Genomic DNA, 24,114 nt, shown 5'->3' with positions numbered 1-24,114 from the left:
AGCTTCCCAACCTGCAGACCATGACCTGATACTGAGCATGACCTGGTTCTGCCGCATAAGTGGTGGATGTGTGTGGATGTATGCGCAGCTCCATTTTCATGAGCAGCAAATGTGTGTGCCCACCACTTGTGCATAATGCACAAATGGAACTGCATGTGAGTATGTGTGGGCCTGCTGCTCACAAGGAACCATCCCCTCTCCCTCCCACAATCTGCAAAGACAGAAAGGTTGAGGAACTGCTCTAAAGGATTGGAACATTTTGGGGAGGAATATTTTGACTTGCAAACTGCAGAAGAAAAGTGCATATTCCATCAACTGAATCCTGACACTTCTGTTGATAGAGGAATATTTATTTATTTGTTTGTTTGTTTATTTAATGTATGGCATCTATAGAAGTCATGGAATCACTGATATACAACTTATAAAACACATTATATATACAAACACAAATATAAGTTTAAGTAAAGCATTAGCTTTACATATATATGCATATTATATTTATACATATATGTATGTATGCATGTATGTATGCAAGTAAAATATGTGGACAGTACAATAAGAGATAATATATTAAATTAAGGTAAAACTATTATAAAATCACCATAATATGGTGCCACTGAGTCACAATATGATAGAGGTGTATCTATCTAATCTAAGGGAGCTAATATCTAACTACTTCTAGTGTGGCTGCTATGAGATTGTCCCAGGTGCCTTGAAATAGAACCATATGATTGGATGTTACCATATGAAATGGAGCCATATGTCATGTCATATTTAAAATCAAATGGAATGCTTCTTAAATAACAGTCTGTGAATTTTATGAAATGTTTCATTTTCCTTTATGCAGGCACGACGAACCCATGAAGATTTCTGGCTGGCAGACCAAATTAGCGCAGGCCAGGTAATGATGCATTAGTTTTAGGATATGATTTAGAAGCCATAAACAGAAGCAGTAGGTGGGAAAAAAATTTCTGAAGTCTGAAGATTTTAAATCAGACAGATATTTCTAGTAAAAATGTCTGGAACCTGTCTTATCATTTAAGTACTATTAGCAATAACTCTGACCAGAATTCCAGAGTTTCATGCTCTTGCTCTGCAAAGATTTGGGAAGAGAAAATCAGAATAGGAAATCAACTTCAAAATAATCTAGTCAATGTCCTAGTTCATCCTGTTTTTTGTAGGATATTGCTGTAAGATCCTTGAAAGGTTTCCTCTAATATTTCTAACAAATCAAAATCTACTATCTTCTGAAGCAAGCTTTCAGCTGATACTCTTAGTTCTTTCAGATGGTTAGCTGGTAACTGTTTCTTTGTCATTTCCATCGTGTTCACCTATTTGAACCAACAATTCTCTTCTCCATATCCCCTTCTCCAGGATAAATATAGGAAAGTTTCTGTTTTTTATATTGTTTTCTTTATTCTCCATAGTATTTCCCCCTCCTTTCCTTTATTTTCTATAGTATTAATTTTATTTAACTTAATCTAAGCAATTACTACTAGCTTCCTCAATGGGATAATTCCCACTCCTTTAGCTATGTACTTAATATGGTATTTCCAAGACCTCTTAAAAGTTTACATTGTGAGCAGGTTTATATTTTCATTATGTTAACGTGCTCCTGGAGAGAACCAGTAAAGAAGGCCTTTGTTTTCTTCTTTGAGCTTACACAACTTGTTTCTTTATATGTGCATACATGCATACACAAATGGGAGGACTTGTTAGTAATTTGTATAATATCAGTGACATACCAAAATAAAAAGAATAAGTAGTATTAATAGAAACAGAAAAGCTTTAATTCAGTTACATCCTGGAGCCTTCTCACTCCCTGTATCTCACTTCTCCTGCTTTCCTGTACTCTATAAAACAGGGGTGGGGTACTATGGGCCTTGTACGATCTGGGAAATGATTTTTTATTCATTTAATTTTTAGTAATGTACTGCCAGGAAAAAAAAGCATACCACTGCAACTGAAAATTATATTTCTATAAGTGAGAAAGACAATTACACATGAAAAGTTTGCCAGTCCCTCAGCTCCTTGTGAATCAGTATTTTTTAAAACTTACTGTCTTCCAGAGTGGGAGAAATAACTTCTAGCATGATAAAAAAAAATAACTATTATATAAACAGAATAAACTTTACAAATCTATATGCATGCATAAGGCTCATTCAGTAGTCCTTTCTCTTTATTAATTTTAGCAAAATTGAGAAAATAATAAAGATATATAAACCCATCTAAGTTGTCTGTTTTAAACCAATAGCATGCATTAATAATCCCTGAATGAATTATAAAATAATGTGAAGCCATTATATTGCTATAGATATTTCTGTTTTCCTCCCATTTAAAAATTCTTCAGGCAGGAAATTGAGGATGGAAAGAATTGTCTTATGAGGTTGAGGTACAAAATGATCCCTCCCTATTTCAAGTCTGAATTTGGAATGCAATTTCTTCAAAAAGAGGTAAGCAAGTTATGAAAGATGAGTCAGGTTAGATTAGTTCAAGGAAACCTTTCTGTAAAGGAGTTAAGTCACTAAAAGTTGGATATGATTTTTGGTGACTTAACCATTGACCTACAAAATGGTCTAGAATACCTTGAAGAGTTATAGGCCAGCTACCCCCATGTACCAACAGAAGAACTCTAATGCCAAATATTTTGGAGTCTAAAAAGATGTTAAGTACTAAAAAAATGGAGCATAAAATTGCCATCTGTCCTGGTCTCCTGGGCCATGGTTTTAATTTTCAGGTGAAGGTGTTTATTTTATGTAGCCTTTAAAATAGCACTGGATCATTTTAATCTTTGATTCTTATTTTAGCTATATTTTAGCTTATATTTAAGCTAGTCTTAATGCATTCTTATGTTTGGGGATTCCCTGTTTGAGGCCATAGTGAATATTTATAAAGTTTCTTTACAATTTAAATAAAGATACTTCAAAAAAACGGGGGAAAAGGATTAATATGAAAATAAATTTTATGGTGTTGATCTATGGATTTGCAGTTTTCTAACTACATCACAGTTTTTAGGGGAATTTTTTATCACTAAAATATGGTCAAGGACCAGCAGATGAAAAGAAAATCAGATTGTAGCATGTAAGCTCCATTAAGTTAGTCTCTTGTTTCTGTCCTTCTAAATGTATAAAATGACTCCATTATTTTGTTTTAGCAGTGTTTTTGTCAGAAAGTGCATTTCCTGCTTTTGTCTTTTGTCCCCTTAAAGTTTCCAGATATTGAAGTTCTCTCAGGAATGCTCCCTCCTTTTCCAGACAAAGAAACAAAGGAACTATTGTCGGATACATTTACAGAATCTTTTGAAAATGAAACTGTTGGAGAGAGAGCAAGTAAAACTGATTTTACTTCACTTTTTGGGTGCTGGATACTTTGAAGGTGGCAGCACTAAAGCAAATGCTTGAGAAGTAATATGGAAAAAGACCAGTAATTCATACTGACAGAAAAGAGAATGGGGGAGAGAAATGCTTTTAGGCTATTATAGATCAGGGGTGGGATGCTACTGGTTTGGCCCGGTTCTATAGAACCTGTAGCTGCAAAGAGCAGCTGACACCGAACTGGTTCGGTGTTTGGCCCACCTGCCTGCCCGGGCTCTAGGCTGTCCTTTATTCCCTGCTTTTCCCTCCTCAGCTGCGCGGCACAGCTGAGGTTGAAAAAGCAGGAAACAAGAGGATTTTCAAAGGCTGCGTACCTGAGCGCAGCGCTTGTCAGCTATCCAGACAGCAAAGCTGATGATTTCTTGCAAACGCTGCACACACGATTGTCCTCAGTTCGGAGAACTGGCAAATCGTTCCACTGGCTGCCCCCTCCCCTCCCTGCCCACTCACTCCTTACCTGGCATATGAGCCATCCAACTTGCCTGGTTTGGAATCTCTTGCCTTTTTACAGGGAAGATGTCACAAAACTCTCAAAGAATTTCTCTTGCATGTTGTGCCTTCAAGTGGACAGGAAATTTTATAGACATGGATAACATTTTCAATTACAGAGAATATAGGCTGCTGCTCTCAGAAACAGCCAGGGACTAGGCTGGGGCCTTTCCACCCCTTGTGACTAATTGCCCTATGAGAAAGAACAGGACCGTCTGTTCTGGATGTCATAAAAACAATTTGCTTTCATTATCACTGGCCTTTATAAAAACTTCATAAAATGTTAAGAACTTTCACATTATGTGTTTTCAACCATGTGTCAGGATTCCAGCAATCGCTGTAATTAAATCATGATTCTCAAGCCAAACTTCAAAAAACTTCAAAGGATCCATTAGAGGCGACATACTGGCACTGCCCTGTATGAAGCCAATTCTGGCATACATAATTTACAGTCACCTGTGACCCTGTTTCCCCCCCCCTCTCCCCCGGATGTCTCATAAACCAGATTCTCCAATCTGGTTCCCAGGCTGGGTGTCATCATTCATGTTTTCCAATTAAATATATTCATGGGCAAAATGGTATTTTAGTTACCGTGTTTCTCCAATAATACGCCCCCCCCAATAGGAAGACCCAGCATGTTTTCTAGGCATAAAATGAAATTAAGCCCCTCCTCCCAAATTTAGGCCTAGTTTAAAACATGTGAAATTGGGGGGGGGGGAGGCAGGGGAGAACTTGCCATTAGGAGTGCCCCACGGGCAGCTATGCCTCACCATCAGCCACTCCTAACACCATGGTGGAGCACGGAGGGCTCCCTTATCCGTCCCTTACCCGGGTCAGCAGGCGGGCGGCATCGGCGTGGATGTCCGGCAGCGTTTCAGCCGCTTCTCAGGCCTCTGTAGCTTCCATGGTTCCCACCGGTGCTGGCGCCTCTCTCACCAGCACCGTCTCCAACAACAGCATCTGAGTCGCTCCTGCTTTTCCCCTGTCCCCATAACAACAGGGAAAAAAAAACATTTTGAGGTACCTGGGAGCACCGCGCGCTGCGTTTTGATTTAATCCCGAGTAGCTGGGTGGGCGTGAGAAGAGCCGAGCGAGCGTTTCTGCTGCTGCTACCCTTGGTGCTCCAGCCTCGGGCTCTGCAAGTTTGCAAAAGTCCCGGTGCGCAGCCCGTTCCTGCATTCCAAGCGCCCAGGCCAAGCTGCAGCTGTCCTTCTCTCGCCAGCGCCATCTCCAATAACAGTGGCAGCAGCGGCGGGAACCATGGAAGTTATGGAGGCGGCTCCCCCACCCGAGAAGCGGCTTAAATGCTTCCATGGTTCCCGCCGCTGCTGCCGCTGTTATTGGAGACGGCGCTGGCGAGAGAGGAACAGCTGCAGCTTGGCCTGGGCGCTTGGAATGCAGGAACAAGCTGCGCACCGGGACTTTTGCAAACTTGCAGAGCCCGAGGCTGGAGCACCAAGGGTAGCAGCAGCAGAGACGCTCGCTCGGCTCTTCTCACGCCTACCCAGCCGCTTGGGATTAAACCAAAATGCAGTGTGCGGCGCTCCCAGGTACCTCAAAATCTTTTTTTTCCCTGTTGTTACGGGGACGAGGGAAAAGCAGGAGAGACTCGGACGCTGTTGTTGGAGATGGTGCTGGTGTGTGGGGGGGAGGAAGAAATTAATTCACCCCCGAAAAGACGTCCTAGCCGTTTTTTCAGGGCTCAAAAAAAATAAGGCCCAGCCTTATTTTGTGAGAAACACGGTACAATCTTTTAAAGATAAGAATTGGAATGTATTTTCACTTTTAAACTGTTGCACTGCTCTTCCAGATTTCCTTCCTTCCCCCCCTTTTTTAATGGCAACTACTAAAACAGGCATAGGAATATTTTATGAGTCGACACCATGTGCTTTGTCATTTATAATTTTTTTTGTATGTATTCTGTTTTCTATTCTGTTTTTCTATAAAATAATGTATGAGCCTTTCAGAGCAAATAGTGAACCTGTTCAGAGGGTCTTCTCCCTGTTGCTTTTCCAAAACACCTTTAAAATGTGGTTTTCACCAAACCCATGGACTACGAATGAGATGGAGTAGAATGGGACAATGTGCCATGGCATGGCCAAGCTACCATGGCCAACTTGCTGTGTCCAATCCAGCATGAGACAATTCACCGCAGAACAACTCAACAATTCAGTTTAATTAATTTTTTTTAAAAAATAAATTATTTAAATGTTTATTATTCACATTTAATTTGTCCCTCCTTTTGCATTCTTTCTTTAATGATTCTATTCCACCATTTCTTTGATATTAGTGTAACTCTTGTCCCGTGGCGAGTGGTCATAATGGCTGATTTGATTGTGCTGTTGCTGCCAGGGGGAGGGATGGGTCTTTTTTAATGGGATTTTATTACATGGTGCATTCTGAACATTTTGTAAGCCGCCCACCTCTGTGTGAATTGGGCAGTTGTACAAAGTTGTTTAACAAATAAATAGAAAAATAAAAATGCTTCAGATGAATTTATATTTATGTTTTAGAAGTCAAAGAGGGCTTGGTCAGACGTTCCAAAGAACTGCCTCCAAACACCATTTCTTCCTCAATCTATGCTGAAACCTATCCATCCCATTTTGCAAATGGTAAACCATTCCAAAGAGCTCTTTGAAAAAAAAACAGTTATTAATAGAACTTTATAGCATGTTTAAAATATCTACTGTATATCTTTATAGCTATTTTGTTGATCTCCATCAAATAAGTAATATTGGTAAGTTGCATATATCGTATGTGTTCTACAGGCAACATATTTTGTTGTCCTCAATTATTTTCCTGAGTACAGAAAATATTTGTTCTAGCACATTTAGTCAAAGAAGGGAGATTGAGGGATCAAAGTGTCATAACAGATATATTACTATGTATGAATGAACTGTAATATGTAACACAGTGGAGAAAATATAGCAAATCACAGCCCACTATCATCCGTGTTGGCAGTATTTTAAGATCCCAAAACTAGCTTTAAAAATGCAGACAATTCACCTGTGGCCCCATAGCCTCTTTTGATCCCCACATTTGCATCAATTCTATTTAATTTGTTACTTAAAACAGTATCCCCAACCTTGGGCATGCCCATCAGCTCCCCCCATCAACTGGGCCTTCAACCTTTTGCAGAAAATGGCGTGTGCTTTTCGGAAATGCTTTCTGCCAAAAAGGGGCGGGGTGGGGTTGTTGTTGCTCTTTGGAGAAGCTTCGTGAGAATACCGGAAGCTTTAAAAAAGCGGCGCTCAACCAGCGGCCCGGTAAGACTTGTTCCGGGGGGGGGGGGGTGGGGGGGGGGCGGTGGGGGGGGGTTGAGGTGGGCGGGGGGGGGGGGGGGGGCCCCTGACTTAAAATCGGCATCAAAAGCCTTCAACCTAGAAAAGTTGCCTAATTCTGCAAAAATGGAACTCTAGAATAAAGTTCCTTTTTTATTCCTTTGATATCTTACCTGGATCCTAAAATTAAAATCTATTGTTTATGTATAGGCATTTTGCTTTGTTTAGAATTTGATCTGAGATGATCAGATTGATTTTTTGAGCTACTGACATAGCAAAGAATAGAGATCTAGCAAAAATTTGGCACTTAATATATTTAATAATACAGTTGGTGCCTTTTGGCTTACCTCTCCTCACCGAAAATAGACACCACTCTCTTTCCCTTGAAAGTATCAATATTTCTTCAAGGCCCTCATTGGTTTTCAAATAAAATTCCTTTTTTTTTTACCAGTCAGGTTCTTTTTCTTCTAAGTGATCTCAGAGAGCATCACCACAAACAATCTTGTCTTCCTTCGTCACTTTGGTTCTAATTGTACCCTAACCTCTTCAGCGAGTTGTAGAATTAGTCTAGGCCAGGGAATATACTGAAGTCTTAAAACTCTTTTCCTTCTCAGTAGATGCAGAAGGAAGTGAAAATGGAGTCCAGATCCGTCCAAAACTTCGATCACTTCTTGTGGATGTTACAGGATCCCCAAGAAAAGAGAAAGTGAAATTGCCTGCTTTGATACAAAGAAACAAGCCACAATCAGTACCAAGGCAAAAAGTAACATAGTTCCCACAGTACAATTACTTTTTTTCTAATTATCCTTGACTTTACCTTCATTGTATTTAGAATTGTTCTGTCTCCTGAAACTGGTTCTAGTTAAGATGATCATGCTTAAAAGATACATCACCATGTCTTCTATCCAGTTCTCAAGTTTTAGAAATTTCAGCAGAATCTGCAATCAGTTGAGCTTTCCTACCAGTGCAGCGCAGTATTGGACTGGGACAAATTCCCAAATCCTAATTTGTTCATGGAGTTTTCTAGTTGAATCAGAAACATTCCTTTACCTCAGCTCAACCTATCTCAAAGTGTTGTTAATGCAAGGATCACATGAGAAGTGAACCATGAGCACAACTTTTGAGTCTTTAAAGGAAAGGTAGAATATGTTTATAAGAAATAAATGTTGTATAATGATTATCTTTCTCCTAAAACACCCCACTCTGGGGATGCACCTTATTGGCACTTATTCAATGCCAGCATTGTTGGACTTAAAATTCAATGTATGCACCCCAGAGGGGTATTTTCCCTGGGTAGAAAATTGAATGTTGAACTTGAGCCAATAACATATCCTACCTACAATTCGTAATTAGTTCAACCATTTGGTTAAGTGATGACATATTAATCAAAGAGCAGTGAGATGTGCATAGTCCTAAATGATTCAAAGATCATTTTATCTTAGAATTTATCTAAGATTTTTTTTAATCTAGAAAAGTTGCTGTCACAGAATGTCACAGAAAATCATACAAGCTCATCCCACTACCATTGTATACTCCTTTCCTTCCCTATCAGAATATCGGATGTTACAGACATAGAGTAGCAACTCAAGTACCTAAGATTCCTCCCACACCACAAGTAGCTAGCTGGTTTTTTCCCATCTGTCACTAAACAGTAGCCAAAGGGTTTGGAGCAAATGGACAACCATGTACTCCAATCCACTCTGTCATCCTGGAATGCAAGTAGCTTGGTTTTGGGGACTGCATTGGATGGATTAGAAGTGGACTTTTCTCCTTCCCTCCCTTTGAACTGCTTATATACTGAGTACAAAAGATTTGCCCCTCTCATCCACAAGGACAGAAAAAGCTAGGATTGGGAACAAAGCAATTTATTTCAAATCTTTGCTTCCTCTGTGAACATCTCCTTCTGCTGTTGGATAGCTTCTGCCTATTTTCCTCATATGTGGTCCAATGATAATTAACCATAGCTTATCATTTAGTAAGACCCATCCATCCGTTACATCTTTGTGTAAGACTAAAACAGGCTTGATGGCACCTGAAAGGTAAGAGAAGTACTATCTGACATTGAGCTGTGCAGTATCATTTTACTGAAACAAAAACAAAACCATTAGCAAAAATTATATTACACATTTGTTTCTCATCCAGGAGCGTACTGAAGATTAAATAGACTTTCATGACTTAAGTTCAAATCCATACTACAGAACACAATTAAATATTGTACATTTTTGTACATGTTAAATTATACAGAGGACTGATTTCACAAGGGCAAATCCACTTATAATTGAAGGTGTATTAAGTTCCAATTGACAAAAATGATTATTTTACATTTAGTCTATTGTGAATTCTGAATACCAATCTTCATTTCAGAATTGAAGTATTAATAGCCGCTGTGAATGGGTAAAATATCAATGGGAAGAATAGATGTATGGCTTAAGAATTCTGATCTGTCTGTCCTTCCTAAATAATCTCTCTTTGTTTGTGAAGAATGTAGACCTTGTTTCTGGCAAAGTCCGCACATGCTCTGTCACAGCACCTTCCCAGAAAATGTCAGGATTCCTTCTTATCCCACCGAGGGTGACATTTGGCATTCTTAAGGAGGGCTGCACTTATTCAACCACAGTGGCTTTGAAGAATGTTGGAATGGACTTCTGCAGGTTTGTATATATTACTAGCAAGTTTTATATTGGCCAAAGGATAACACATAAAAATATTTAGCTTTTTGGCTAATTGGGGATATGCCATGGAGTTGTTTGCAGAAAACTGAGATTCTTTTCTATATGAACGATGTCAGAGTGGTAAATTGTTCAAAGAGGAAGAACAAAGATAATTTCTCTCTTTTGACTACAGGAATGTAATATACGAGAATAGCACCAACCCATGGACTTGAATTTCATCAATAATAATAATAATATTCAGAACAGAGCATTTGTAATAGCCATGTTCTTCTATGAGTCATGCATAGAGTTTGTATAACACAGATGACACTTTCTAGGGCAAAACATTACAGTGGTAAATCTGTTGCCTTTAAAGTATTTGTCCAAAAGATGAAATGCCTACCTAATCTCCCTTCCATCCTCATTGTTGTAGTGTTAGTATTTAGTGACTTTGAGTTGAACTGGCAAGGATGCACCAACTTCTAATGTCCAAAGTTTTGTTAGAATAACATGGAGTGAAGGTAAAAATCACTATAACAATTGAAACTACATTCTGCAATGGCATGAGACAGAATTTCATTTCTGATGGGTCCTTTTGCAGCAGAATTATCTTTTGAATTTAGAATAAAGGCGATATGGTACTGCCCAATATTATCTTCCATGGCATTTATAAAGAACAAGATAGTTATGATGGTCAAAGACCATTTAGTTTCAACTACATAGCTTATGTACCCACATGGACATACCTGCTGAATGTTCCAATACCCTTACCTTTAGTTTGCCTTTTGAATCCAATGCAGAAAGAAATGTAATGGATTTCAAACACATTTTTTTTTTGTTTATAAAGGTTCATAAAGTTGCATCTGTGCTAAGAGTTCAGAGTGAAATCTTCGTTTTGGGAAGAAATTATCATTTTACAAGTTGCCACATGGGAGTTTTTCATCTTCATCAGAATCTTATTATTCAGGAGAATCTAGTTTGGGCTTTGGATGAGGCCACCAGCAGGAGTATGAAGGAGCAATTGTTTGAGATAATTCCATTCTGTGCTCTTTAAACAGCTGTTTTTGCTTAAATAAAGTAGGCATTTTGTTTCTTACTGGCCCTTTCCTCCAGAAATTCAAATTACACAACAATATCATTCCTAGGTTTGATAATATGAACAGTAAGTTTAATAGGCAAAACCACTGTGCCCCACATGTCCCTTAAATCAGAATTACAGCCATCAAGACTGAAGATATAGTTTAAAAAATCTCTTTCTGGTGAGATCTAAATTACCATTGGGCTGATTCTTAATAGCCCATCTGAGAAGCTTTCTCAGATGATCTGTCCATTTTCTGGATCCAGGTTTTCTGCACAATTACATAAAAATCTTACCATTAATCTAGCTGGCATAAGAAGTCCTCAATTGATCCCCTGGCCAAGATGTTTGCCTTTTTACCAGTTTGCCTTTTCCTTTATAAACAATAGAGACTACAGAGAACAGCTGGAGGTTGTTAAAATTTACATAGATTATCTCCTGGTTTCATTTTGATCCTTTAGATACATATTCTGTTTGATACAACTTTTATCTGTCATCAGACTGAAGAGATTAGGAGAGAGGCTGCATCTATTTTATGATGCATATAGGTTGCAGTGGGAACAAATTTCCAACCAAACACTTGTTTTAGATGGCTTCAAATGAGGCCAGTAAAATGATCTTTCAAATACTAATTACAAGGAAGAAATATGCTATTCTTTCACTAAAAAATATCTAAGCCACATTATATAATGTCTTTCTTCAGACTGAAAAATATATTTTAGATAAAGATGGTAACTAAGAAATGAAAAAGGCTGAATGTAGCTTTAGTAACCCATTCTAAGTGGTTATTTTGTGGGCTTCTTAAGTTATGAATTTAAACTTTGCCTCCATGTCTTATTTTTGACACAGATTGAACATATCTTAATAATTATGGAAGCCAACATTTGTGTGGACCCATCTTCCATGCTGTGCTTCTTATTTCTCTAGTTCAGCACAAAACAAAAAAAATTAACATTTCTATTACTTGGCAGGTTTCGGGTGAAACAACCACCACCTTCTACAGGGTTGCAAGTGAACTACACCCCAGGGCCTGTAAGTCCTAGGATGTTGAATTAATTTGAATTGGTTTTTCTTCTGCAGGCAGACCACTGTTCTTAAATATGGCCTATGGGCCTTTCCTCACAACTGAGTTCAAGTGCTATCCATCCATCTTGAACTGGCAGAATATTACGAGCTTCTTAGCTGATACCCATCTAGTGTCGCTTTCCTCTGAATTGTCACTGAATAATGCTGGTCCTGACTAGTGATTAGTAGAAATCAGTAAACTGGGCAATTGGACAAGTCCTCTAGCATTAGTGCCTTTTGTCTTCTGCACATCTCCAACTCCAGTAAAAAATGGAAGTGCAACCTTTGGAGAAGGCCAGAAGATTTTTCTCCTAACTAGTAGTTTAATAAGATTTCTCCATGTAATAAACTACAGATAGAAAAAATTTAGAAGAATATGATATAATTTAATGATCAGTACTAAAGATTTTCCTGGACTAATGGCCAATCACAAGGGTGCTCTGCAGTAGTTAAGGATTTAAAAGAGACCAAGCACCATCTGTCTAACCTACTGTACTAGCAACAAATTAATAAATAGGCATAGGATGGATTGTCTTCTTTGTGGGATTGATTTGACACTCCAGGATTATTGAGATGGCCCTTCTTTTCAAGTAGCAATAAAATATAAGTTTTGAAATTCTGTGTTAGACAGATGAAGTGCTGCCTTTTTCTCTGCAGTAGTGAAGAGCAGTGATCACATTTTTTGAGCTTAGGTTTTGTTTTTTAAACTCTTCAAACAATTATGCACACAAATGTGCATAACATTCAGAAGAACCTTCTCCTTCTCCCACTAAGATTATAGAAGTCATTGGAACATGAGAACGTCTGATGCAAACTGTGAGACATCTCTTCGGTTAGTCAACAAATTGCCCCACAAATGAGCACTACTCTAGTGAATATATGCCCCAGCAGCCTATACATGGGTGTTGGGACAAATGGGCTGATTGCTGTATCTTAACAGAATGATGTAGTAATCTCCTTTTTGGATATTTCTTAATACCTGTCTCCTGTATGTAGTTTGTATAGGCTTTAAGAAAACTTCATCTTCCTTCTAATGAACACATTTTAGAAGCTTTTTTAAAAAAATGGTCTTATTCCTTTTCCTAAATATGGGAAATCCTTTAAATCAGTGGTTCTTAACCTTTTTGAAAGAATCGTCCCCTTGAGCCATTGAGGAAGTTATCATTGCCCCTCTCCCCCAACATAACCTCTCAATCACAACACAGGGAAATAATTCTTCAATTTATGCAAACACATTTTTTGTTTTCTTTAAAATTGTCATCAGGACACATCGATGCAAATAATTTATTTCCAGTCTTTTCCCCATATCTCAACTGTGTGAAAAATTCTGATGCCATCCATCACTTCACTCCCAAACTTCATGATACATGTATTTCATTATTATGTTATTTATTCAAGACACTTAAATGCAATGACCACTGAAAATAAAATTCAATTGCAAGAAAATGAAATGTCCAAAAAACCCAGTAATATTTAATGATTTAATTACAAGTGAATTTTAAGACGCAAGAAGAAATATAAAAAGGGCATAAGAACAAACTGCAATGCAGGAACTAAGAATTTCAAGATGAAAACTAAATTAAGATTCGAGGAAAATATATATTCATGCACACTGTAAAAAGGGTTAAAAAGACACAAAGAAAATTTTTACAGAAGGAAAGCAACAAAAATCAGTTTAATGCCTAAACTGAATAAATATATATATATATCTACGCAAAAAGTTTACACAAAGAGCACAACAACAAAAATTGAAACCATGGACTTCCGGTTGGGCTTCTTCGGCAATGGACCGAAATCACAATCGTCCGCGGTTTTGATCCATGCTCGCCGCTGGAGCTCCCCGAGCCGCCCGGATTCGGGGCTGAAGCCACCCCGTAGAGGTGGTGAAGGGGGAGCCGTCAGTGGGATTGAGGAGAGCCGCATCTCTCCTCCTCAGCTGGCCATTACTCCCTTTCCCAAAGGCGGTTGCAGCGGTGGTCAGAAATGGCCACCTCAAAGAAGAACCCGACCGGACAAGATTGTGCAGGAGGAAGTTTAAAGGAGAAAGTTTGACTGACTGGGTTGAATGGAGAACATCTATTTAAGGTACCTGGATCCTGAATTTTAAAGACTAATACTATTCCTCAAAAAGATTTTAAGCTGCGAAAGAGAAAGGGAAAGGAAACGGAATTGGCTTTTTTTCCTCTAACATCGACAGTTTTAAATGACTTGGAACATTAAGAAGAGATTCGAATAAGAAATTGATGCTAATCCACTTTGACATTAATAGGCTATTTCTAGCTGAAAATAAAGTGTCAAAGGGATAAAGAATTTTGGGTAATTTAAAAACTTTCTTTAAAAAAAAGAAAGCAGCGGAGGGAAAAAGGAAAAAAGAGGGTGGAATCTGGAAAATGGAGGAGACCACCTGGAACTTAAAAAAAAATGATAGTGGAATTTTAACAAGGCTTGCAAAAGATACATTGTAGCTGAAATTTTGTTACAAGATAACAAAGTCCCTGGAAAGAGGAAATGAGAAAAGAAGCAAGAAACAGTTTTGGATTATTGGATGATTCCTGGAATTTTGGATGGAGGATCCTAATGAAATAAAATAAAATCAATTGGGTGTTGTTTAAATTTTTTTAAAATGGCATCACTCCTTGAAGAGTTAAAAATGAGACTTAAAGAACAAAAAGAAGCACAAGACGGAAAAGGATCTTTTGGCTTCGTATTTCAATTTTTAGAAATGGAGATCTTGAACTATGAAAAACAACAAGAAACGCTGGCAGAACAAGAAGGGCGGGACAATGAAGAAGCCATCTTTAATGATCAAGCAATTTTAAGCGGGGTAAAAAAGGGAAAGGGGGGAAAGGGAGTTAAAAACTTAAGCACTGAAGCAACAACCAAAAAAAGAGAGTAATTTGAAAAGTAATCATAATATCAGGAAGAAGCAGAAGGGAGGATCACAGAAGGGAGAATCAGATAGAAAAGGGAATAAAAAGGGGAGGGAGAAGAAGAGAGGGAAGAGGGAAAGGAAAAGAAGCTACAAAAGACAGAAACAAGATATAGAGGTACAGGAAAAATGTACAAGAATTAAAGGTATATACCTATTTAAAAGACACAGAGACAATGGTTAAAATTTAACTTAAGGAGAGGAGTCTGCAAGGGTGCATGGGATAGCATTGTTATATTAGAAATAGAAAAGGGTTAGAAAATATGTTAGATGATTAAAGTGACAGAAAAAAATTCTATTGATGTGTAGTGGAATATTTATTTGTAAAGTTTAAAGGATTTAAAAATGATTTAAAAAGAACGTTTAAAAAAACTGAAAAGAAACATGGAAGATTTTTATCAGTTGACAAGATGAACTTGAATAAGAATAATAACTTTATTGACTATTGTTAATAACTATTGTTTGGTTTTTTTATTTAAAGACAGTAATAAGTAAAGTATGAAGTATAGATGATTAAACTGAAAGACAACTGATATTACTAGGTAATATTTGCTAAAAGAAATAGAAATGTAAAAGATTGTTATTAATATTAATGGCAGAGCTGTACTTGAATAGAATAATATTCCATTTACTACCGTGTTTCTCATATAATAAGGCCGGGTCTTATTTTTTTTTGAGCCCCGAAAAAATGGCTAGGCCGTCTTTTCGGGGGTGACTTAATTCCCCCCCCCTTGCATCTTTGGGTGGGCGGTGATGGCTTGGATGTTGACCTTGGCGTTGGTGGGGCACTTCGTATCGGGGTCAACGCAGGCAGCACCATATCCGGGTGTGCAACAAAAGTACGTCCTAATGGCAAGCCCCCCCACCATTCCCCCCATTTCGCATGTTTTAACATAGGCCTTAATTTGGGGGAGGGGCTTAATTTCATTTCATGCCTATAAAACATGCTGGGACTTCCTATTGGGGGAGGCCGTATTGTTGGAGAAACAGGGTATTGTTATACATATATACACAGATACATATATACAGTACTTTTTTCTTTTAAGAATTTAGTGTGTATTTTAAGAGAATGTACCAAGCAGAATTCGATTGAAAATAGGTATGTGTTATAAAACAGAGGTTACAAAATGAATGTTATAACTATAAAGGTGTAACTTAAATTTTTAAATAAGATTTGAAAAAAGATACAAAGGTGTTATATTCCAGTCTAGTAATTACAGGGGAAAATTTGTTTTATGAGAAAAGATAATATGAAATTATAAACAGGACAGACGAAAGTATAAAACCATTGATTAGGAAGATTTTAAACATTAGAAAAAGATATGTAATTGAATTAAGAAAGGAATGAGATAATTTAAAATAAGGCTATAGGAAGTAAAGAAAGGGAAAAGCTATTGAAAAAATTGCGAAAAGTTATAAGATATGGATTAGAATGTATAAGATAAATATGTATTGAGTATGTCTGTATGGAGAAGTGATAACACTGTTCTCAAAAAAAGATATTTTATTTGTATTTGTATGTTTTGTGAAAACTTAAATAAAACTTTTATTTTAAAAAAAATTGAAACCATAAAACCGAGAAACCAAAATATAATATCGAACTGGAGTGCACGCTAAAAAAGTACAATACAAAGAGACACACAAAATGTTTTACAGAGCACAAGAATTCAAAAACGAAGCCGAAAACTCAAACTGGAACGTGAAATCCAATGCAAGCAAATACAACAATAAGAGCTGAGACAATTATTAACAAAGAAAATGTATGTATGTAACAAAGAAAAAGCAAAAAAAGAACATCAATGGCTGCCTTGTGCTTGGTGAGCTGATACCAATTTCTTGATGTCTGGAACCATTTTTGTTAACCTCATCCTTAAATCGCGCTCTCAGTGATCTTCAACATGTTCCTTGACTTAGAAAGGATCTGTTGGACGGCGCTGAAGCCTCTCTCCACTAAGTAAGTGGAAGGAAAGGCTAAAAGAAGCGACTTAACTTCCTCCCACAATATTGGGTAAGTGTTCCTCATTTTCACCCAAAAAATCTTCGTAGCTGTAACTCTGAAAATGTGATTGGGCTTCACAGTCGTATTTCAGATCTGTCAGTTGCTCCTGCAGTTTGGGATGAGGTTGTGCAAAGGCTGCTGTGAAAGGATTTAGCACCCAAGTGGGCACTTCCAGATTTATCAAATCATAGAATCTGATTTCCATATCTTCTTTTAGTTGCTTCAAGTGGCAGCAAAAAATGTCCAAATCTTCTGCTTGGAGTTGATGTTCATTACCAAGGCTTCGGAACTGATACAGCTCCTGGCGACTCATATTGCTTGCAAGGAGGTCCAATTTGGAAATAAATGAGCAGAGTATTCCTTTGGCCTTAAGAAAATTGATTTTATCTCCTTGCAGCTTTATGTTCACTTCATTCAGATTGTTAAAAAAATCAGCGAGATAAGCTACATCCAGATGTCGAAGTTTAAGAGAACTGCTTAAACTTGGATCAATGGATTCAAGAAATTCGACAACTCTGTCAAAAAGTTTGTGGAATCACCCCAAACACTTTCCTTTTGAAAGCCACCTTACTTTGGTGTGCAAAAGGAGACGTTCAAACTCCTCATCATTTTCTTCACAAAGCTTGTGAAAAAGTTGGTTGTTCAAAGCATTCGACTTAATTTTATTCACAGCGTTAATGACGTAACGTATAGACTCATGCAAACGGCCACTCAATTTTTTTGAGACAAGGTGCTGTCTATGAATGACATAATGGACGGTCATAACTCCAGGTAAAACCGATTTTAGATGAGCTTGAAATCTGCGATATCATCCAACCATGGATGCAGCTCCATCGGTTGCACATGCCATGACGTTTGTCAAAGGGACGTTTTTCTCATTAAAAAACTCTTCAACCTTTTTAAATATCGAAGAACCTTTTGTGTCGGTGGCTAAATTTTGAGCAAATAACAGTTCTTCCCTGATCTCTTCATTTCTGTTGATGAAACGGACATAAGCCAATAACAAGGCTTCATTTTCAGGAATCGTTGACTCATCAATCTGCATCACGAATTCTGTACTTTTCAAAGTGTCAATAAGCCTTTCTTCCACATCAGCAGCCATTTCATCAATTCTTTTTGATACAATGTCATTGCTCAAAGGAATCGATTGCGTGACAGTGATTGCAATGGGCCCCAACATGGTGGCAACAATCTGTTTCACTGCTAGTAAAATCAGCATTTCTCTGATAGTGTGAGGTTTGCCACATTTTGCTATCAACAAAGATACTTCATAGGAACAAATGAGCCCCTTGTCGGCATTGAGTGACGATTTTCCAAATACCTTCTCAACAGTGCCTCCAACTTGGCCTTTAAGGATTGGAAAAACGATATCGGTTTGTCAGCTTTATCCAAATGAATTCTTACCAAATGGTCTTTCAGTCGGGAAGGCTTCATCGCTTCATTTGAAAATGTTTTCTCACAAAGAAGACAAAACAGGAGCTGTACGTTGGAAGGAGATGGAATGAATCCCAATTTTAGGTATTCCATCGAATATTGGTGACACTTCCTCTTCTTGGCCATGTTGAGAGGTCTTCAAAATGAAAGGCACTAACTACAAATTAAATTTTCGACTGCACGGGAACACTATAAAACACGTGGATGTCGATAAAAGTTTCAACAGTTACATTGACATCACAGGGGACAGTCACTCAGCATGCAATGTTTCAAAAGAAGCACTCACCCCTCCATCACTGCCCATTCTGGCCAATGGCGCGCCACTGTATGGGTAGAGTGATAGAGGCTGCTGTGCAACGCGCATGAAGATGAGATGCGTATTCACATATGTACGGCATTCTGTACTGAAGCTAGTTGGAGGAACATTTTAAAACACAGTTCAATGCACTAATAGCGAGTGATCTGATGTTTTTGTACGACAGATATACAGCAGTTCACTGTACAAAAAGACTCAAAAAGTGTTCCCAAAACTTCTCGCTCCATCACCCCCATATCGCCCCCCTTCCATTCCTTCGCCCCCGCATCACCCCTTTTCGTTCTATCGCCCCCCCCTGAAAAACGAAATCGCCCTCTGGGGGGCAATATCGCCCAGGTTAAGAACCACTGCTTTAAATTACCTTTAACATGCTGCTTATCTACAATTCTTTAGTTTTCGTTGTGTTCAAATGATATATCATCAGTTTCAGGGATTATACAGTATAGTAACAGGAAGGAAATTCTATGTTGAACATTTGAAGAGTAAATTGCCATAAAAATGGTTTGGGACTATTCACACCAAGAAAATTACATGGGATTTAACTTTCTTTCACTCTGTGCTCCAAACAGGTCATTTGTTATCACAGTTTCAAGTGAAGAGTTTATAGTAGAAATGTTATGGTGAAAATTCAAGTCACAAATGAAATGAAGCCTTACCAGCAAGTTTATTTAGGGTGATGGTTAAGAATAATTTAAAGGGAGCAAGATAGTGGAAAGTGGGAGGCAAGAATCAATTTTTTTCATGGTGAATTATATGATTTGTCTTTTCTAGGTGGCTGCTGGACTGCAAACTGTACTGGAAATAGAGATTTTTGCCATGGCTATTGGAGTGGAAGGAGATGAGGGCTTGGACAAACTTTCCCATCAGATTGAAATTCAAACTGAAACCGAAATACTATTTCTTCCTGTGGAAGCAAATATCTTTCAGTGTTTCTTTTCTTTTGTTCTACATTGAGTTTATATAGGATAAACTAATAGTCTTTACTCCACTGACAAGTGGCAATCTTACCTTTCTTTAAATCACTTATTTACTTATTTAGTATCCCACACTTATTTTTATTTATTTTTAGTGCTATCTTTCAAAATAAAACCTTTCCATGGCAATACCCTCATAAACATTATGCATGTTTATTTGGAAGTTGTTATAGGAGCAGTCATGCCTACTTTCTATTGTTCACTTCAGCTGCTGGCATATTATCAAAAAGGTGTTTACATACAATTACATTGCTCCTATTTCTAAGAACCAGAATATCACTTCAATCTATTTTATAACAAAGGCTTTATTTGGAGTTTTTCAGTTTTCTATTGTTGTCTTGTTAATTTTTCCTATATTAAGGAAAATTACATCTCCCAGGAGATACTGAAAGCACAAACACACATTACATGTTTGTACAACTGAGAATGTGGCATTTCATTATCAGCTGTAGCACTGTCAAACACAAGTAACATAAAAGAAACTATAAACAGTTTACTTGGTGTTGTCTATGACCCTGTGCTACTCTATCACATGGACAAAAATGTAAGATAGCTGACCCAGGGACATCATTATTACTTTTTCTGCTAAACTGTGTAAGAAAGAAGTCTCATGTCTCATTTCATTTAATTTCATGTCTCATGTCTCTGGAGTCTCATGGCTCATTGTATTTTCTCAATGCTTTTGTGTTGCCAAAATGAAAGTTGAATTTAGTGGATCAGATAGCCTCTTTTTTAAAGAATGTCTTTATGCTTTATTATGCTTTTATAACACTCAAAGCTCGGAAAAGGGTTTAGCAAAACAATGTATCTCCTTAACTTGCTTTTTCACCAGTCTTAACAGACATCATCTATGATGAGAGACCATCAAACTATCCCAAGGGAAGGCAAGCCTCCAGTGTCCAGTTGATTCCAGCAAATCCAGCCTCTCAGTTTAGAGTAATACTTCCTCACAAGCTTCCTCATTAATGTAAGCAATTGTATTTCTGTATGGAAAGTCTGGGTTTCACCCTATCAAAATGAGACCTTATGTGTGGCAATTAAACCACTATTGAGAGGAAGTAGTAAGGAGCTTGGGATGGTGGGGAAGGGCTAGTGGGTGTAGGTGGAGGGCAACCAATAGACCATTTGGGCTTAAGAGTCATGAATGGCATTGATAGGGACAGATCCTAAATGAGAGAATTACAACACCAAAATATTCAAGCAGTGAAATATCACAAAATTTAAAATGTGCATAAAACCTATTGGGACACTGTATGCTACACATGCTTTTTAAATAAGTGGCTTGCAGAATTCTAGGTGGACACATTTCAATGTACTGCTGGGGTAGGTGATATGCCTCTTGCACTCAGGAAAAAAGAAACAGTGAGAAAAGGATTTGGCAAATTGAGATTCCTTTCCTGATTCTTGTCTGGCCAACTGCTTTCTGCCAAACAGTCACCTCTGCATCCTTGAGTCAATAATATATTTGTCTAGCGACCAGAAAATGCAAATAAAAACTACATAAATTCATAAGTTCAAATCATATGCAAGGTTTTTTGCAAAGAAAACTTAAAATAATTTGGAATGATTGGATAAGCAGTGGTCTGCTTTCAGCATTTTTTGAGGAAAGTAAGATCTACCTGTAGGAGGATTTCGTTTCTTTTAGACAGACTTTTTTTTTCTGTCACCAGTTTTCAGAGGAGGGCAGAGGCCACAAGTGGACTCAAGCCATCTGCTTCATTAAGTAAGAATTCCATATTTAAGAAAATGTCAAAGGCAAAAATCCATTTCCATTATTGCTTTAACTTACTTTAAATGCACAAGGCAAATAAATGATTGTATCTACCTGCTGAATTTAGCAGACATACGCATTTTGACAGTCAAGTTAGTTGTACTAGAAAGTTACATCAGAAAAGTTGCTTAGAAATTTGTCCATATGCTTATATAATTTTTTGTTTGTTTTGCAGAGCAGACCAGATTTTTTCCATTATGACAGTCCTACAGTGGTAACATTCTTAATAAGCAAAGAATGTTAAATCAATGTTTTCAAAGGTTAATGAAATGGTTTTTAAACTAATATTTACGCATTGTATATAAATTGGTATTGTAAACAATTGTGGGCATATCTTAATATGAACATGCAACAATAAATAAGAAAAATTCTGCATTACAGTAAATCTTGTGGTTTGGATTTATGAAAATTTAAAGGGAATGTAAACAAATTGCTATTCACCTTGCTGAAGGTGAAAAAGCACAAATAACTTGTGCAACATCTCTAATATTTTGAGAATACCACTAGCATTCATCACAAACAGCTAATTTTGATACTGGGATAGAATTAATAACCTATCAATACTTATTTTGAAATTCTGCCCATGTGCCTTCCCTAGAAAAGTAAGAAGCAACTTGCTGAATTTTCTGGTGCTAGTGTTCAAGGTTAAATGGGGAAACCAGATTCTTTATTAGGCTAGATTAGATTTTCACCTCATTACACATCTGGAGAGCTAATTTTTAACTTTAATATGTCATCTGGAAGACTTTTGTTGGGATTTCAAGGCTTACAACAGAGCTTGTACCATAGAGGAACAAAATGATTTATGGAATTGCAAATGGCAACTAATATGCAATTGAACTCAATACTCAAAACATATAATCCTAACAATCTCAGTCTTGTAGTCCATGAGAAAAAAACATATTGTTTCATTTAAATGAGTAAAACATTTGACCCCATTTCCACTCCAAAACTAAGATCAGAAAATAACGAGTCGAATACAAACTGCTATAATTAAAATGAAAAATTCATTAAATAGCAAAAATAAGATTGAAAAGCAAGTACAAATGAAACCTCAAACTTGAAAGAAAGGTCTATTCTCCAAAATGCTATATTGTGTGAAGCATGTCATTCGTAGCCAGATCAAATCTGAACAATTGTTGCTTTTTCTTTTCTTTTCTTTTCTTTTCTTTTCTTTTCTTTTCTTCAGAGGATGGGGAGAACAATGTTGTTGTAAAACAATTCATCCACCCAGCAAGAGGGCAGAGAGCTCTATCTGCATGATTTGTCATTATGACGAGTGGGATAAGAGTCAGTGTGGGATCCTGGGATAGGAGGTAGCTTTTAAAGAAGAGCAAAAGCATCAGGTCAGAAAATGTTGTCGCAGTCAAAAGCAGGGGACACATGAGATAGTCCTGATTTACAACCCATCTCAAAACCTGTGGATAAAAACTCAGCCTGATTTTTATCTGGTTCTCTCATCCTCTCCCAAATCCTTGAGAGCCACTCCCTCTTCAGGAGGTGAAAGCATGCATCACATTTTGGGCAGCAATAATTCCTTCAGCAAACCACTTCATAGCATTGCAAGAATCATCTTCTGTTTCTTCTTTCTCTTCCTCTTTTTCTCCTCAAATCGGTCAGTAGCATCAGCAAAAAAAGTCACTTCATCCCTGGCTTCAATTTCTCTTTTTAGGAACTGGAGACCAGCCATATTAAATCCCAGAACATCCTAAAGGTAGAACATAAATACAAATGAATAGTTTAAGAAGTTTAAGAAAAGACCAGGAAAACCATTAAAGTATCGTCTACTTAGTTCCATATCCACTTGCTCTTATTTCAACACTCAATTATCTAGTAATCCTGACACCCACTTTAAAACTGTAAGATAATGGCAACGTTATCCTATTATTTCAGATGGGATTCAAAACTGGAGGGGAAAAAAATCATAGCAGCTAAGTATTAGCTTATCAGCAAATTTTCCTCTTTGTTTCAGATACCAAGCAGCTTTAATCCTTACTCTCTCACTATTTGACAAAACTACGGGAATTTTTGTCATCCCATTCCATCCATATTCCTAGCTCTAAGGAAAGAGACATGAACTGGGGCTGAGAGGATGCTCCTAACTCTTAATGCAGATGATATCCACTGAGATATTCACTTGCTGCCTCTTCCATGACCCTGGATAAGGAACTGCAGAGCTTAGGAGATCAGACTAGAATTGTAAACCAGGTTGTTTCTAAATTCTAAACAATCAATTTTTAAACATGCAGAAATATTGTGCAACTGCACACTTACTTTCACTTGACTGACTCTGGAAAGGGTAGTTTTTTTCAGGTTCTCCATCACTTGAACAAGAAGCTGATTGCTTGTAATCTGCCCAAAGTGTATCCTAGGAGGAGGAACAAAGACAGGAAAATATTTTTTTGAGATTATCAAGATATTGTTTCTGGATTCCTGACTAATCCAGGAGGAACTTTGTCTAAACTTTGGAAAAAAGACAGGTTCCCATGGTATCAAGATGAAATCCCAGGGCAGGAAGGGAGAATGAGGAAACTTCATGTAGCATGTAGCCTATCTTCATGTAGCATGGAAAGAAAAACAAAAACACCCTGAAATTGTAGAAGAGTAGCAAAGGGGAAGAATATTTTTGCAAGTTCCGACCACTAGCAAAAACTAGCCATGAAACTAAAATGATAGGAGTAAAAGAGAGGGGAGGTATTCAGATAGATAGATAGATAATAGATAAAGTTAGATAATTACAATAAGCATAATAG

General features: G+C 37.5%; 2 protein-coding genes across 8 annotated transcripts in view; one reads left to right on the top strand and one right to left on the bottom strand.

The window, feature by feature from the left end:
* Nucleotides 1–21,740, top strand: part of SPAG17 (sperm associated antigen 17) — a 120,243-nt gene extending 98,503 nt beyond the window's left edge. For 4 of the 7 annotated variants that reach the window (XM_087957290.1, XM_087957289.1, XM_087957291.1 and 1 more), the window contains 9 exons: nt 848–901; nt 2,351–2,453; nt 3,209–3,329; nt 6,377–6,475; nt 7,759–7,907; nt 9,626–9,795; nt 11,845–11,905; nt 19,388–19,532; nt 20,420–21,498. In XM_087957290.1, coding sequence (XP_087813416.1) covers nt 848–901; nt 2,351–2,453; nt 3,209–3,329; nt 6,377–6,475; nt 7,759–7,907; nt 9,626–9,795; nt 11,845–11,905; nt 19,388–19,532; nt 20,420–20,556 — 1,039 coding nt within the window. In that variant the 3' untranslated portion in view covers nt 20,557–21,498. Of the gene's footprint in view, nt 1–847; nt 902–2,350; nt 2,454–3,208; nt 3,330–6,376; nt 6,476–7,758; nt 7,908–9,625; nt 9,796–11,844; nt 11,906–19,387; nt 19,545–20,419; nt 21,499–21,536 lie in introns of those variants that run through there. The other 3 variants (XM_087957286.1, XM_087957287.1, XM_087957285.1) reach the window with 3 other exon arrangements.
* Nucleotides 21,741–22,349: 609 nt separating this feature from the next.
* WDR3 (WD repeat domain 3) overlaps nt 22,350–24,114 on the bottom strand; it is a 35,727-nt gene continuing 33,962 nt past the window's right edge. Inside the window, exons 25-26 of the mRNA XM_026675413.2 lie at nt 23,636–23,729; nt 22,350–23,069 (exon numbers count right to left, since the gene is read on the bottom strand). Coding sequence (XP_026531198.2) covers nt 22,914–23,069; nt 23,636–23,729 — 250 coding nt within the window. The 3' untranslated portion in view covers nt 22,350–22,913. The remainder of the gene's footprint in view (nt 23,070–23,635; nt 23,730–24,114) is intronic.

The sequence above is a fragment of the Notechis scutatus genome, chromosome 2 (assembly GCF_049901735.1).
Source record: "Notechis scutatus isolate UNSWTSFEM ecotype Mainland chromosome 2, rNotScu1.2, whole genome shotgun sequence".
Classification (NCBI taxonomy): domain Eukaryota; kingdom Metazoa; phylum Chordata; class Lepidosauria; order Squamata; family Elapidae; genus Notechis; species Notechis scutatus.
This window is presented reverse-complemented; position numbering and strand designations above follow the sequence as displayed.